The 18,322-nt window shown below is 33.9% G+C and overlaps 1 protein-coding gene across 4 annotated transcripts in view; it reads right to left on the bottom strand.

Moving 5' to 3' along the window:
* Positions 1-417: 417 nt before the first annotated feature.
* LOC125674646 (multiple epidermal growth factor-like domains protein 11) overlaps positions 418-18,322 on the bottom strand; it is a 31,350-nt gene continuing 13,445 nt past the window's right edge. For 2 of the 4 annotated variants that reach the window (XM_056160257.1, XM_056160258.1), the window contains exons 4-6: positions 3,032-3,157; positions 2,802-2,897; positions 440-1,088 (exon numbers count right to left, since the gene is read on the bottom strand). In XM_056160257.1, the coding sequence (XP_056016232.1) occupies positions 886-1,088; positions 2,802-2,897; positions 3,032-3,157 (425 nt within the window). In that variant the 3' untranslated portion in view covers positions 440-885. Of the gene's footprint in view, positions 1,089-2,801; positions 2,898-3,031; positions 3,158-3,266; positions 3,399-3,598; positions 3,655-4,013; positions 4,144-6,730; positions 6,899-14,078; positions 14,244-14,541; positions 14,958-18,322 lie in introns of those variants that run through there. The other 2 variants (XM_048911900.2, XM_048911899.2) reach the window with 2 other exon arrangements.

Here is an 18,322-nt window from a genome sequence, read left to right as displayed (position 1 = left end):
TTGTAAAACACCTTCTCGCTAACGTTTTGTAAGACATACTGGCTTATTGTTCATTTTATCTCAAACCACTTCATCTTCTGATTCATCGTTCAATTTTGTTCTCCAACTTACCGTCTATAATTTTAGTATCCATTACGAATTTATCATGATCTACGTTCTCAGTTTATCTACCAACGATTGATTTAATAAACACGTCTAGATTCCGATAACTAATAAGATTACCTGTTACATCGGGGGAAAAAATAAAGTTAATATGAAAAGGACCTAAAATAAATTCACCTGAAAAAGGTCATTAAGATATTTCAAGTCAAATATTAAAACGGAACACAACGCGGAAGTCCGTTTTAAAACTGAAGAAAATCACGTCTGCTTTATAAATATTTTTTTCAACATTGAACTCTATCTTGTTTTATTATAGATAACGAAGGGTAAAAAGGAAATTTCAAAATATATATATCTTTATTTCATGAATAATTCGGTTTGAGTCAATATAAAACGATATGTAGAACGATGTCGCCTGATCACAACTACATATATAAGAAACTGATGTCTACTTCAGAATGCTGTAATCAAAATTTAGCATATTTGCAAAATCAAGGCTGTGGATCTTGAACATATATCACCATCTCGAACAAATAACACCATATGTTCATTGTTTTATATTACCATTAAACAAATTAGACAGTTTCTCCTGGCCTATACATGTATTTATATTCCTAATTTGATTATTTAAATTGAAAGACAACCAGCAAGTCACAGTTTACATATAAAATAATGAATATAAAGCATGAAAAGTCTATCAATTACAAAGCATCGATTAATACAAATACAAGCATTCCATAACATGTCCCGATACAGTACACCTTATAACAGATTACCCGTTTTTCATACTGCAGAATTTTCATCTGAATCTTCTGTAGCTTTCCTACGATTATTTGTTTCTACAAGAATGCGATGATATACCCAGATGTACATGACTGTTAAGGTAAGAAACAGTAGTCCTAGCGTCGTAATGCTGATAACCATACCTTTTTCCTTCTCGTTCAAATTATTCCATATTGATGCAGCGTCACTTTGAATTGACGTTTCTAAAACATTTATGTCATCATGATTATAATGCAAACCTGTAAATACACGGGATATTGTTTTATATTCAGTACTGGTTTTAAATTTTCTTCTGAAGGGAATATTGAAGACACGAAAACGAAATATTTACTTAATCTGGTAATAAAAACAGAAAATTTAAAATACTCTGAAGCGAATGTAAAACTATTGAAATCATTTTATATAACGTGTTTCATATGACGTGTTTCATACCGATTGTTAAGCCGTTCTTGGCACACTGATTTTGACTGCGGATAACTCCGTTTACCTGATCAGGATATGGGGCTCACGGCGGGTGTGACCGGTCAACAGGGGATGCTTACTCATCCTAGGCACCTGATCCCACCTCTGCCGTGTCCAGGGGTCCGTGTTTACCCAACTATCTAATTTGTATTGCTTGTGGGAGTTATGAGATTGATCACTGTTCGTTATCTTCACCTTGCATAAATTCATATTGGTCTTTGATCATCAAGGACAATCTTTTGGACATCCATAGGTACGAATTATGTTACCTTATTAGCCGATCTATTGTTATATTCTAAAAGAGTTTATTTATAAGCTTCTAGCATAGAAAGAAAAAACACCTTTGCTGTGGTCTTCATCTCAAATTATGGATTTCTCAACGATTCTTCTATTCACAGTGTTTATTTTGATCCATACGTTCATTCGATATATCCATATGAACTCGAAATATTATACCACAGACCTCTCCAAATCTTAATATTTGAATATCTTATTGAACTTAGATGTTAAGAGCAAACTGACAAATTAACTCTATGACACATGCATGGGATGACTTCAGCTTCTCCGTTGTCAACTTCTCATATTTATGTAGCAATATTCCATCAGCACCTGTATATCAGCGCTATATTTGTCAAATGATTCGATACAAGATAACATGTTCTGAGTAAGATCAGTTTTTAATTGAGGCAATCTACTGACAAATAAGTTGATCTTAAAGTTCAGTAGTCTCCTTTGAAGTCAGCATTTTGCATATTCTTTGGTCTTTATATTGACCGTATTTCCGAATACAATCCATGTCGTTAGTCCATATGTTGTTTGGCATGTTTCATACCCAATGTTAGGTCGTTTTTCCATCATGATTTTGACTATGAATTATTCCTTTTACATGATCGCGATAGAGGGCTGAAAGAGGGTGAGACCAATTAACATGGAATGTCTGCCTCCTTCCAAGCATCTGACTTCACCTCTGGTGTGTCTAGCATCTCGTATTTGCTCTACATGTAATTTCGTATTCTTTATGGGGTTTATTAGATTGATCACGATTTGTTATATTCATTTTCATTTTCATTCAGTGCAGGGATGTAGAAATGCTTTGATCAATCTCAAAACTCAAAAATGAGGACCACAAAATTAAAATTTGGGAAACATGTACCCCTGGACATACCAGAGGTAAGATCAGGTACCTAGGAGGAGTACGCATCCCCTGTCGACCGATCAAACCCGCCGTGAGCCCTGCACCTTGATCAGATAAAGTAGCGACCCATACAATGCATAATCAAAATGAGTGTGTAAAGAACAGCCCGTCCATTGGTATGAAACACGTCACACATTTTTGTCCTTGTCAGCATGGTGTGAATTCTCTTTGCAGTAATTTATTTTGAATACTAAGCTGATCCAAAGTATGTTGTATGCTTATTTGTGCAACGGACGCATTATGGTGTTGTTTTCTTTACCTGTAGGCATGTCTTGAGATGTAGAAATGTTAGGGGTCATCCTAGTCTTTGGAGCAGGTGTTGTTACCACCTCCATGATAATACCTTCTAAACTTCCTGTAACACATCATTTCATACTTTGTTCTTATTTACTTGGAAAAGAATATTTATTTTGTAAATTGGAAAGCATATTTATTTTCTTGTTAAGTACATTTATCATAGAGAACATTCGTATTGATAAAACTTCCCACCCTGACATCCATTTACAGGATCACACTTCTTCATTTCACAAAGACATTCACCCTGACATCTTAAACCAAAACTTGGATACCGACATTTCACGTCACACAAGTCATCTACATAGCCTGGTCCACAATCTGAAATGTACACAGTCAACTTTTTTCAAGATGATCATTATGCAAGATTTCTAGGTGTCCCTACGTTCAATTCTTAATCATATACATTTCTATAATTAAACTTTCTTACCACTTTTTGGGCATCCTTTTTTATGATTGCACTGATATTCAGAGCAGTTGCAGAGTAACTGACATTCCTTTCCAAAGGAGGGGAAGGGACATGGCTCTGCACAATCTATCCCATAATACCCTACCTCACAGGCTACAATTTCAAGGGAAAAGAAATTCTAAACATTATCACAAAGATCATTGTATACATATCTATGTTTGGATTTTTAAACTATTTTTGTATTTTGTTATCATCAAAATCAATTTCAAATATCATTGTACATGTACTGCTATGTTATTTAAATAATAAACATGTAGATATTAATAAATTCATTTACATATCAAAGTACATACGGATACATTTTTCAGTATCTCTATCCCATTTGTACCCATAGCAACATTTGAAATATCTACAAACATAGATAAAATTGATGTGATGCTATGATACATAGTCGTAGAGTCCTCTTTGCACTCAAGAATGTCTTAGCAATAGATCATTTAAGTACATATCTTACTAATGTAAAAAGTTCCCATTATCATATCTACTCCTTTACTTTATTAACAAGTTTAATATTGTAATAAAAATAATTATTCGAGACCATTATGGAAACATCAGTTCTTACCCAATAGAACATTTACATGCAATCATATATTACAGACTTAAATAACCCGGATCAAAAAATATTCGCCTTTAGTTTACCCACAAATTGTTTTAAATTATATAATGTTGATGATTATTCCAGACCATCATGCAAACGTCATTTCTTACCCATCACACGACAAACCATTTCCGCCGACCAGCTGCAGGGAAAACGTAATGAACAAAGACACCATCAGTCTCCCTCCCATCCAAATTATCACCATCCTCGGCTATCAGTTTCTGATGATCAACGCCAAGTCTGTAATGTAAAACTTATACGGTACCAATTTTGATGCACCAGATGCGCATTTCGACAAATAATGTCTCCTCATTGATGCTCAACCGAAATGTTTGAAATCCGAAATAACTATGAAACTTTAGAGTTAGATATAGCCAAAAACAGCGTGCCAAAAAAGTGGAGCTAAATTCGTCCAAGGATAAGAGCTATGCATGAGGGAGATAATCCTTAATGTTGAAATGTAATCTAACTCCTAACGTTTGTGATACAAGGAACCGGAAATACAAAAATTCCTAATGTTGCTGTACGTTTCCCTAATTCACAATGATACATATCACAATTACAACATTCAAAATATCTCATATGTGGAGATTCGATATCTTGGTCTGATTAATGACTGTGAATATTCAGATCTTAGAGAACGTTGAAGTTGGTATACCGTAATTACCTCTTCAAAGTGTTGTGATGCGATCTTATGAATAACTTTTATGAGTATAGTAGAATTCTAATCTGGATGCGCTTGTTAATAGTAAGAAAATCAACACTAGAGTTATGTGGTCCCTTCTCTTGGTACGAGTGATGATACCTATTTGGTATCTAGTATATATATATATATATATATATATATATATATATATATATATATAATAAAGAAAAATTAAAAAGCCTAAAATAACTGAACCAGTTTCATTTTCAATTTCTTGAGTTATGAAATTATTGCTTAGTTACAAATTATAGATTTAACTATGATGTAAAAACTGACGGATTGTATTGACGCTTTAACAAAGATCATTATGCCGTCTTGATACAACGTTATGAAATATTACATGAGGAAAAAAAGGAAATAAAAACACAGCCGACTTTTGGTCTATACAAAATAAAAAATATAGACAATATGTACAATAATAATTACACGTTTGTTTACATAGCAGTTGACCTCTGACCTATGTATTAACAATCAAATAAGACAGATTTATATTGCGTGAAAATGTTTATACATGATATAAAGTTCTGCATTTTATGGAGCGTTTAATGCAGGTTTGTATCCTCGAATAAACAACGTTTCTTTAGTTTCACGCTCCGTTTCCGTAGTATATCTCAGGAATTTGTAAAAGGGGGAAATGGAAAAGTTCGGACTGAAAATTTTGGCACATTTTCGAATGTGTTTACTGACTTGGGTACATTGGTATTTTAGTTCCCTTATTTGTTGACGGTGTACAGTCATCCTGTGTTGTAGGGTGTCGCCTGTCTGGCCGATTTAATTTTCTCCACAAACAGCGCAAGTTATCACATACAAGAGGTTGGAAGAAGTGCACGTCATGGATGATTTCACTGTAAATTGGCTTCCGTTTTTGAAATAAAATTTGGATCCAGGTGTTATATTTTGGCATGTGGCGCACCTTGGTTTATTGCATTTGTTGATGGTAGGGATTTCATTGTTGCTACTGGAAAGACATGCTCTGGTTAAAACTGATTTTAGAGAAGGGCTTTGCAGTTTGCTTTTGATAATTTTTTATGATTCCTATATATTTTTTAGCGAGACGCCTCTGTACAATTATTTCCGATAGTGAAATCCTTAACAGTCGCTTGGCGGAATTACAAAACTCGCTTTTACAAAGACGCTACCCATAGCAATTAATCAAAAACGGAATAAACAAACTCAAATCTCAAGAAAGAAAGGATCTCCTGAAAGTAAACCTTAAACCCAGTCAAAATGTCCTATAATACGTTTCAACGCGCAATCCAAAACATCCGGAAGTTTTCCAGGTTACCAGGAACAACCTCCATATCTTGGAAGGACACCCAGACATGAAGTTATTTTCGGCGTTCTAATTTTCTTTATTATACTATTGCATGTGTAGGTATTTATTTATATTTTGGATTATATATATATACATATTGTACCTACAGAACATTGTACTTTAAATATATTTTTCACCTGTAAAACATCACGTGCATGTTTTAATTTACCCGGTAGACACGGGTATATTTCTAAAATTTTTGGAACCTTGACATTGTTAACAAACTGCCTGCACACTAACTGTGACCAAAGTTAAACTGAAACATTAAACTATATCTCGTTTACAAATCAGAGAAAATGTAAATGAAGGAAATGCCTGGAAAAATGATAATAGAAAATAAGGAATCATAATAAAATACAAAAACATGGAAAATGCAGATAACAATTATTTATCAACTCATATGTGATCTTGTTTGATTTTTCTGGTTATGGCGCTCACATCATAAGACGTGTAACAAATGTAGTGGCTGTTCTGTCGCCAAGTTTACATCACCAGAAGCAAAAGCCATGTGTATTCCCGAAATAAATTTGGAAACAAAGTTCCCGTTTCATGGTAGGCCTTGGAATGATAATGCACCCTTACTGATACGGTCATGCAGAGGATAAAATAATGATTTCCCTAGAGAGTTGAACATAACATTATCGAACTGAAAGTAAAACAACAAACAAAATAAAGGAAATACATGTAAATGCATTTACACAGAAAAAAGACCATTCAACCATTAGTAATGCTTATTTTCGAATGGGACTTAACACAACACACAAGACATGATAACATATATTTATGAAATCAAAAATCTTACCCACCACAAATATAACCAATGGAAGCAGTCAAAAACAGAATCTGGACGTTCATAATCCAACAAATGATGGCGAGTAGCAGTTACAATATTCCATGATACGCTGCTCTAAACAAATCTTAGTTGGAATATTAATCTGCAATGTGAATATCATGAAAATAAATTTCACATTGGAAACAAATGTGTGTTTCTACTAATTATGCAATAAGCTGGAAAGAGGAAATGTCTCTTCATAATAGATGATATTTATTCCAACAGTTCCCTAAATTCAAACTGTGCTGTCCAAACAGATGCGCGGAATCTGACCTATATACACAGTCGTACTTAGCTCTAGTGTAAACAGGAAAATTTATGGTTTTGAAGAGCAATTCATAGATCTAACTTCCTCTGAAATTTTGTCAAACTTTCCTATCAATATTCGATATTTTTAAACAATTTCTACCTCCTATTGTTTTCTACCTCCTATAGTTTTCTACCTTCTATTGTTTTCCATTAAAGGACTGACATGTTATGTTCTCAAAAAAGTTTTAAACAGCGATGGAAGATTTCCTTTATCGATATTTGATTTTATATCCCTAGTATCTTGTGACCTGCAATGAAGGATTTTCTTTATCAATATTTGATTTGATATTATTACTAGTATCTTGTGACCTGCAATGAAGGATTTTCTCTATCGATATTTGATTTAATATCATTACTAGTATCTTATCACCTGCACTGAAAGATTTTCTATATCGATATTTGATTCCATATCTATACTAATACCTTTATTATCTTGTTTTGTTATATACTATACACCTTCATTTTTATCCTATATAAAACTAGTACGATTTAGAGCCAACACATCAACTGTTAAAACAACTTTCTCACTCGTAGTCTATTGACCGGTCAATAGTTTTTGAACTGTTGACCGGGCAATAGTCTGCTCTATTTCTATTGGCTATGCAAGTCACCTGATTCTCGGTCTGTCGCTTTTACGCAATGGCGAGGTTTTCTAATTTAGTGATGATGAGATACAATCTTTATTAGATCAAACGGAAAGCAGAAATGCGAAAAATGTTTTCAACGTTGCGAAATATATTTTCGAACAATATATCATCGAAATGCTCCAACGGAATTACGATGATATACAAGATATATCTACCGAAGAATGGATCTTGTTCTGGAGGAATTTTATTGTAACGTCAGAAATCATAATGGAGAACCTTATGCTAAGAAAACAACGATTTCTACCAGGTAAGGTTTACAAAAAGCAATTGAAAAAACACACAACAACATTGTAAATGACGACATATTCGAGGAGGCCGACAAACTTTTCATCCTTGTTTGAAAAAGCTGAAAATGGAGGGTGGTGGTGAATGCAAACGTAAGGACATTATATCCGGGGAAGATACCCAAAAAATGTATTCAACCGATACTTCATCGACTAAATACCCTACATCTCAATTTAAGGTGTTTTTTTTAACTGATTATGTTTGTGTGTAACCGCGGAAGAGAAACCCTTCGCAATATGACCAAAGAAGATTTTGTAGTAAACACTGATGCTAGTGGGAGGAGATATGTAGTAAACGTGAAATCAAGGCTCACTAAAAATCACCAGGGTGAAACATATGATGTGGATGATGGTGGCGGTAGGATGTACGAAAAACCAGGTAAGAAACAAATGAAAATTGATATAAATCAGCGTTATACTTAGAGCTATTTCAACACGTTTCACATGAATTTGATGTCGGCCTGTCTATTCTACTGTCAGCCATAAAATAGAAATTAACAACATTTTTCCAGACTATATATTGTGGCATGTGTATTTCACCTGTTGCACAATTGAAACCAATATCAATTTCATTTTGTGTTGTGTGATCTAGATAGTTATGTCATTCAGAAAGTGTTCTGTGTTGTCTAAATTTTTTTTCATGCACTTAATAATTGTAGATAGGTAAATTAACGAAAACCTGATTTTAGTTCAGTTTTATTTTAGGAACCCCACACTACCCTGTTCTAAGCTTCGAGAAATACCAAACGAAATTAGATCGAGGTTATCATTTCTTGTGACAACGGCCCAAGAGCTTTAAAGCTGAAAAGGAGGATTCATCGATGGTATGACAACATGATTCTGGGCACGAACAAGCAGGTCTTTCTAAAGTGTACAGTAATCACTGCATTAGGGCTACCTGCATAACTCTTCTGGATGACAATGAATATAAGGGAGGCATATTATGACTGTCTCAAAACATAAATCGGAAACAAGTTTAAAACATTACGTCTCAAAAGCACGGGAGAAAAAGAAACGCAAAATGTCTAACACATTGGCAGAACAAGTAATCCCACATACAGCACCATTTCCAGAAGTGATCACTGCTATAAACTCTGATGTGAATTTAGAAAGTGTTGACTTTTTAGAAATAGATAGTCAGGAATTAAACAATATGATAGTCTCTGTGCTTGAACAGATTAAAATTGATTCTAATTATGCTTGTAGGAAAGGTCCACACCATACCGATAAACAATTCAAATTACAAAGGCCTGTTCCCATATGTGGAGGTTCCAACATCTTAGTCTAATTGAATATTCTGATCTTAGGGAACGTTTAGGTTGGTATACCGTATTCATTTCTTCCACGTATTGAGGTGCCATCTTATGAATGAAAGGCGAAGATAACGAACAGTGATCAATCTCAAAACTCATATAAGCAATACAAAAAAGATAGTTGGGCAAACACGGACCGCTGGATATACATGTACCAGAGATATGAACAGAAGCCTAAGAGTAGTAAGCATCCCCTGTCGATCGGTCACACCCGCCATGAGCCATATATCTTTAATATTGTACACATTACTCAAAGCGACGAGTTTCATCCAACAAAATATTTAGAACCACTAGTTATAATATTCCGATAATTCTATGTAAGTTGTGTGCATAGTTCAAATCAAAATGGAATGAAATGGTCAACGTTGATAACGGTGACAATTACTTTGTGCTAGCATCAAATAGCAGTAATTGAAGTGAAATTAACGTGAATCATCACATTCATTTTCCACTTAATAAATGCAGGAGCTTTGTTCCTGAGTTCGACAGTACATTCACTTTATTTCAGTGTGGAAACAACTGGGGACTTTCCGAAACTTTCACTTGTAAATTGAATTGAATAACTACAATAGAAAATTATATGTGTGTGTGTGTGTTTTGGAGAGAATTTGTAATGAAGAAGTTCGAAAAATCTAAACACATGCTGTAGAATTTCAGTTTGATTTAAACATTGTCCCTCATAAGGCCAGGATAAATTTCTCAATCAGTAAGCATCAGTTGGTTGTCAGATGGAGCATGTGGATCGCTTGTGTTAAAAAAATTAATCGGGAAAACTTTAATTTGCCCCTTGCTGAATATATAGATTAAACAATTTAGTTGTCTCATCAGGAATTCGATTTACAACTGTAAAATACTTTTACATAATACTTAGTTCATTGATATTCAACTAGACATGTAAATAAGATTTTAGACCACTCATTGTGTAAAATTAATCACGCTAATTTTTCATAAGTACTAATCATGTCCATTATCTGGGCACAAAGTCGAACACCTTAAATTGAAATTGCTCATTAAAAGAAAAAAAGATAGGAATTTCAGGAAAACTAAAATATATTCTGTTCATCAAGAAAAATAATACATGTATGGAAAAGCGTTGTAGAAACGTACATCAGAATGTAGGGCTCACGGCGGATGTGACCGGTCAACAGGGGATACTTACTCCTCATAGGCACCTGATCCCACCTCTGGTGTGTCCAAGGATCCGTGTTTGCCCAACTATCTATTTTGTATTGCTCATAGGAGTTATGAGATTGATCACTGTTCGTTATCTTCACCTTTAAACGATCGTTTACCGACAGTTTGGTTTTACTATAAAGTCAATAATGAATCACATTTTAACATACAATTATCTCTACGAGTTAAATAGATAAAGATATACAATTGAAATTGACAATATTTGTTTGTTTTAAGGGCCTGATCTTCAGTTTTTCCACAAGTACATAGAGGACTATCGATGATATTACAATGGAATAAATGTTTGTTTAAATTGTGTCGAAGTCTTACTACGAAGTCCTGACTTTCTGTAAATCTTTATTCCATTTTCTCTCATATATAATTTTACATTCTAAATCATCAGTTATTCTTATATTTAAAGTAGACTCGATCAGAGTATACGGTTCCGGGGAGATTCGTGTTAGAATATGTCCTCAGTACCCCTTGCTTGTCGTAAGAGGTTACTAGGGCGGTCCTTTGGATGAGACCGCAAACAACCGAAGCCCCGTGTCACAGCAAGTGTGGGACAACAAAGATCCCTCCCTGCTCAAAGGATGTAAGCGCCGCAGCCTTCACCGGCAATAGTGACGTATCCATATGAGTGAAACAATCTCGAGTGGGACATTAAGGAGGTAAGCTGCAGAAATCCAGAAATGACGGTGTTGGCATGTTAATATCCGGGAACAGAAACAACGTCATGTCTTACCTGCTGTACTGTGTGTCACCTGTTCTGTAAAAGTCTACACCGTGTAGTTTGTTTACATGGTGTCAGTGTGTTACATTTCGTAAAATTAATATCATCAGGATCCAGAACAGAACTCATCTGATGCTCACAGAAGATGACAGATATTTGAACACGTTTGAATTTATTATCAAATTAAGTGATTGTATTTAAGAAAATTATAGCGAATTATGCAATTCAAAAACGGTTCCAAAACTAGAAAGTATTAGCATAAGGGCTTCAATTATTCTGAAGGATTGAGACAATTTTGAATAGAGGTTTATTATTTTTCGACAGTATATCATTGTTTTCTTTATATCTATTTATATCTATATCTATTGTATACTTTGGTCTTTTAATTAAATGGGTTTTTTTTATTGAGCGTGGACTTGTTGAGTAATCCTAGATATTCAGAACTTTTCATGAGTATTGGTAATTACCGTACTATACTTAATAACATCTTCATCTTATAACATCGATTTCTTATCGATTCTTCTATTCACAGCGTTCATTTTCATTCATACGTTAATTCGTGATATCCACATGAACTCGAAATATTATATTACATAGTTTTTCACATGGGATGTCTGCCTCCTCCTCGGCACCTGCCGGTCGTTTCATTAAACGATCGTAGATCGTAAACGTAGACTTAAATGTGAACGTAGCACGTACAACCGTTTCACTAAAAGTTACGAATTGCGTTTTACGATTAGTATTGATCGTAACCCTAGAAGTGGTCTAGGGCTATCGTACCTGCTCCTAGATGCAAGTAAATGAGCAATATGGCCTGAGATAATTTTATGGTAGTATTTACCTGACTGGGTTTGTTTCTACTTTGTAGGAAGAAAACAATCACGATGACTTGCAGTTTGCTTTTGAACAAGAATATTGTTCAGTCTGAGCCAGAATCTTAAACAATTAGGGTTATCCTTCTTTGTTACGCACAACCACAGAAATGCCAGTCTCATAGGAACTAATTACGTTTTGAGCATTAAATATATCAAACTTAGCATTCAATAACAAAAACAGTTTTTAGAAAAGTAATAGTGGGAAGGGGATATTACTACATGTGCGTGCATCATATTTAGTGTACATGTATGTTTAACATTACGCAGAATTCACGTAATTCCCATAGACATGGTCAGAAATTAAGTTCCTTTAGTAAAATATCTTGATTTAAATCCGAGACACTGCGATTCGTCGTGCTCGGCTATTTTTCCGTCGGATCAATACCTTTGATACAACTGACTAACTGCATAATACATGCACTTTCGAATTATAAACATTACAATTTTTTAGGAAAATGTTATAATAACCAATTTGTTAATGGGAGATGGGTCAAAATTCCAATTTTGCAAGCAGAACGTTTCTGTAGTTTTATGAAGGTCGTTAGACATACAAACTATGCATATATGTATATACAGAAAAGGGATGGGTCATTACCAGACCCTTCAGGTTCCAACCCCTTGTAATAAAGTGCAAAAGCAATAACGATTTTTAATAATTGATCTTGATTATACATCATCACGTAAAACCGGAAGTATATGCTTACATGCCTAAACGGAAATGTTTTTTAAAAATTATACAAACGCATGGGGAAAATAAATTTGAAGTCATTTAAGGGACAAATTGAGTCCTTGATATGTTTGAAAGTTATACAAATATGTGAATAGAAATGTCATAGTGTTATAGCATATTCTGCAACAATGATTAAACGATTGCATGTATATATCCATGGTTTGAAATTTGTTCGATGCAGGATATAATTTCCTATACTTCGGTGCAATTTTTTGCATTGTATTATCATGTTTTTATCAATATCATTTCATTTTCTTATCTATCTATTTTTTTTTTAATCCCTTGAATATTATTTACACATTGATAGGAACTTGACTAACTTGAGCAGAGCGACACATGGCATTTGAAATTCTAAAATGTAGATCGTTCATCCTATTTCTTATATCATTTTCCCCAATTTTAAGTTACATGAAAGTCAATAAAAATATCCAATCAATTGTTTAAACATTCTATGAATTTTCTTTACGTTACACTAGAGATCAGGCGGAAAGTTTCCATTATTTTTGTTGACAACATACATATGTTATTGCAGACGATAAGGATATGTTTAAAACCATAAGGAAATAATGAATGTATTTTTTCCCATGGTTGGATTAATTTTGAATCTATCTCCACAGAGAAAAGAGTTGTAAAAGTCAGACGTATATCGCAATCGTAAGTGTTAAGACTACGATAGATTCGTGAAACGCTCGTATACGTGCGCGTCAAGGTGATCTTAAACGTAATCGTACGTTTACGATCTACGATCGGTTCGAGAAACGGCTATCAAATCCAATTTCTGGTGTGTCCAGAGGGTTGTGTTTGCTCTAAATTTACTTCCGTATAACTTATCGGATTTATTACATCGATCACAATTTGTTATATTCATTTTCATTCAGTGTGTCGAGGTAGAAATGCTTTGATCAATCTCAAAACTTAAAATGAGGAAAACAAAATTAAAAGTGGGAAAAACACATACCCTTGGACATACCAGAAGTGGGATCAGGTGCCTAGGAGGAGTAAGCCTCCCTGTTGACCATTTGCACCCGCCGTGAGCCCTATTTCTTAATCAGATAAAGTAGCAATCCGTACAATCCGTAATCAAAATGAATGTGTAAAGAATGGCCAATCAATTGGTATGAAACACGTCAGACAGCATTATCCTTGTCAGCATGGTGTAAATTTTCTTTGCAGTTATTCATTTTGAATATTAAGCTGATGCAAAGTATGCTGTATATCTATTTGTGTAAAGGAGGAATTGTGGTTTTGTTTTCCTTACCTTTAGGCATGTCATGAGTGGTAGATAGAACGGATGAAGTGTCTCGTGATGGAAAACTTCTGTTAACATTAGCATCATGTCTTAGTGATACGGAAATGTTAGGGGTCATCCTGGTCTTTGGAGCAGGTGTTGTTACCACTTCCATGATGATACCTTCTAAACTTCCTGTAACACATTATTTCATACTTTGTTTTCATTTATTTCCAAATGAATATTTGTTTTTATTTTGTAACTTGTAAAGTATATCTATTTCCTTGTTAAGTACATGTACCATAGAGAAAATTTGTATTGATAAAACTTCACACCTTCTCATCCATTTATAGGATCATACATCTCCTGTTCACACAAACATTCATCCTGACATTCTATACCAAAACTTGGATACCGGCATTTTAAGTCACAAAGGTCATCTATGTAAGTTCAATTCTTTACCATATAGATTTCTATGATTAAACTTTCTTACCACCTTTTGGGCATCCTTTTTCATAATTAGTGATCTTTAGAGTAGTTGCAGGATAGCTGGCATCCCTTCCCAAAGGAGGGAAAGACGCAGTGCCGTGCACAATGTAAAACTTATACGGTACCAATTTTGATGCACCAGATGTGCATTTCGACAAATAATGTCTCTTCAGTGATGCTCAATCGAAATGTTTGAAATCCGAAATAACTATGAAGTCTTAGAGCTAAATATAGCCAAAAACAGCGTGCCAAAAAAAGTGGAGCCAAATTCGTCCAAGGATAAGAGCTATGCATGAGGGAGATAATCCTTAATTTTGAAATGAATTTCTAAATTTTATAACAGCAATTAAATATACATCCGTATTTTCAAGCTAGTACCGAAGTACTTAGCTACTGGGCTGTAGAGACCCTCGGGGACTAACAATCTATCCCAAAATACCCTATCTCACAAGCTACAATTTCAGTGGGAAAGAAATGAAACAATTCCGACAAATACTTTTGTTTCTATTGATGTGTTTAACTTTTTAAATTATCATACTGTTTGTTAATCATCAAATTCAAACACCAACAAATTTGTATTAATATTTTCTTATAAATAGTATAGATGCTGATATTCTCGTTTGCAACTTCATATCAATGTACATACGGAGACATCTTTCAGTATTACTATCCCATTTGTATCCACTGCAACATTTGAAAAGTCTGCAAACATAAATAAAATAGATACCCTGTATGATACATAGTCGCGGAGTCCTCTTTCCACTCAATAGAACTTCTACATACAATCATGTATTACAGATGTAAACAGAATGTTGTTTGTTCCTTCAATGGCATCTGTTATCAATACAACGTTAAAAATATTTATGTATATGCTTATTCAGTTCTAAGAGAACAATACCTAGTTCACTGATTAATAATGAAGTTTTTTAAAAGGCTTCACATGAGATAACCTGCTTATTTATCTAAACGTGGAAATGACCGAAATCTCCATATAGAATAGAATTTTCTAGAACTGAAATGAATAAACAGAGCAATGCATGTAAATGTCCAGAATGTTTCTATTGTGGGTATATATTGGATAATTTGTATAATCAGTGAATCAGAATTATTCTAGAATCATCCCCTATGCAAATTTATAATTGAGAAGTCCAGTACGTATAAAAGTTTGACATTTTCCTCAACTTTCACAAAATCACCTATTGTATTAAGTATATTTATAAATAGATGGGGCTCACGGCGGGTGTGACCGCTCAACAGGGGATGCCTACTCCTCCTAGGCACCTGATCCCGCCTCTGGTGTGTCCTGGGGTCCGTGTTTGCCCAACTATCTATTTTGTATTGCTTGTAGGAGTTATGAGATTGGTCACTGTTCGTTATCTTCACCTTGCATACCATATACAACACATCAACAAATTCATACTGTTATCATGCATAAAGAAAAGATAAATGTATTTTACAATAAAAAAAAAACATACCGAGTGCGACACAAATGTAGATACATTTTCTGCGTTAGAGGTACTTAATAGAAATTTCGGGAATTCTATGGTACCAAAATATTTAATTTAAAATAAGATAATGATGAATTTTGATCTTTCCGATCATATGCAAAGATGAGGACAACGACTAGTTCTTAATCTCATCAACCAATAACAAAAGAACAAGAGTCACGAATACCCAAATATGGCCCTGTGATTTTGAGTAAAATAAAGTATCTTCATTCCAATATTTCATCATGGTATGAAATAGCTTAGACCTTCTTCTTTATAAACCCCGTGTGCTTTTTCAGCGAAAATTCACGCATATAGAAATTATAACATGCAGAACCCATAACAGTTGTGTTATTTTTGTAAAAGCTGATAATATCCAACAATATGCACCAAAAATGTGTATAACCCCCGGGCCTCGATCTAATAAATCTTAATGAATTGTAAATTAGTATATTACATACTGCATAGAAGTTAAGAGCTTTTTTGGATCGAGGCCTGGGGGATAAGTGAATTTTTACTTTTTATGTTCTGCAAATAACCGGAATTTCACATTCCATGCACGAAATCCGAATACTTTTCCAAACTATAGGTTTAATACAAATCGTAATATTTAAATATTATAGTTGGGGATTGTTCCATTGTCTTTTTACGAAACCAGTAATTATTCAAAGTTAATAAAAATATTTATTTCAAACAATATTATTGAAATAAAACCGGATCCGCGCCATCGTCGGAATCGGGCTATGTACATCAATCGATTTTGCCCCCAAAATTTCAAATAGATTATATGCTCAATTTATGAACTTGAATATATATGTAACCATGTTAGGGATAGTTACAAAAACCTTGCACTAGTTAACAGTTTTAGTTATTTGATCAACCAATTACGAAGCTAAGTCCTCCAATCCACTCCAGATACAACCGAGATCCACCCATCGTTTGCGCCGCGCCTTTACTTCCACACATGTTCTTTATACGTTATCACACTATATATATTTTAATTATCTGAAGGTCGTTGAATTTAATAAATATCTGGCTTCACATGTTTCATCTCCGTGCATTCAGTTTTCTTGGCACTGATGAGCATGTTGAAATCGCTGTCGCAGTACATAAAAAGACTTGGAGGACCGAGGGGTGCCTAACTCGATAAGCTACTTAGATGCGAAGATATATTGGCTTATCCCGTATTGTTTAATGATTTCTAAATTTATAGTACAATATATGGGTACCAGAAAAAAATTAGGCGTCCACATAACAATATAAAGAATAGACTGTAGGCTACAAGTCTCTGAGCTACAGATCTACAACATTCGTTCCGTTGTTTACGTGTTACAACCGATTTGGACATACATCATCGGGTACCGTTATATTTCGACACACAGCTATTCCGGTCCATTGCATATTTCATCCGTCAGAAATCAATATATAGAAATACATACAAATATGAATACGAAAAATATATCTAGCAATATGGATCTTGTTTTGCTTTTAAATGAAATTCATTGACAAACAGAATTACATTTGATCTAATTACCGAAAATACAAGGCAGTTAATAAAAAGGGATAATAATAATGAATAATTCGAAAATGAAAAAAAAAATGTAAAAAGAATGTTAACGAAAATAGTGTATATTTCATTGTTTCAATTATATTTATCATTGAAAATTCAGTCTTAACAGCAAATATTCAAAACCACAAATCTTATAACAAAATAAAAAAGACAAATGGAAAAAAGAAGACGATATCATTAATACTGATTAAAATAGAGGTGAACATATGAATCACACTCGTTCCCGAAGTAAAAGTTGATGTATTTATTTTTTAGATATATTATCCTACATAATTAAGTAAAATATTACTAAGCATTATAGAAGGAAGAACTGAACACATTATTAAACCACTGTCCTGCTTAATTTAGTTTGAGTGTTTGTAACATGGAGGAAGTGTCTGATAACGGAAAAAGGTTTCCCTCATGCATCTTATGTAAGATAAGAACTAAACCTAATGACAGGAAGAAATGTGAAAGTGTTAAAATAAGCAAATTTTATGGTGTTAACCCCTTGATTGAGAAAATTCTTGTTTCTATTTATGTGAAAATAACATCCGCTTAATTTTGTTTGCACACTAACTAAATATATGTGAGGAGGGAGTTTGGTTCTATTATATGTAGCAGTATCAGAATAAGACTTTTTAATTAATGAATTCGTTTCATAGATGTTATGGAGTTAATGATAATAATTAAGGCATTTTGAAATACACACAGGTCTAGATATTATTGTAATAAATGATCCGGATAGG

Source organism: Ostrea edulis, chromosome 3 (assembly GCF_947568905.1).
Source record: "Ostrea edulis chromosome 3, xbOstEdul1.1, whole genome shotgun sequence".
NCBI lineage: Eukaryota > Metazoa > Mollusca > Bivalvia > Ostreida > Ostreidae > Ostrea > Ostrea edulis.
The sequence above is the reverse complement of the archived record's forward strand: the minus strand, read 5'-3'. Positions and strand labels throughout refer to the sequence as shown.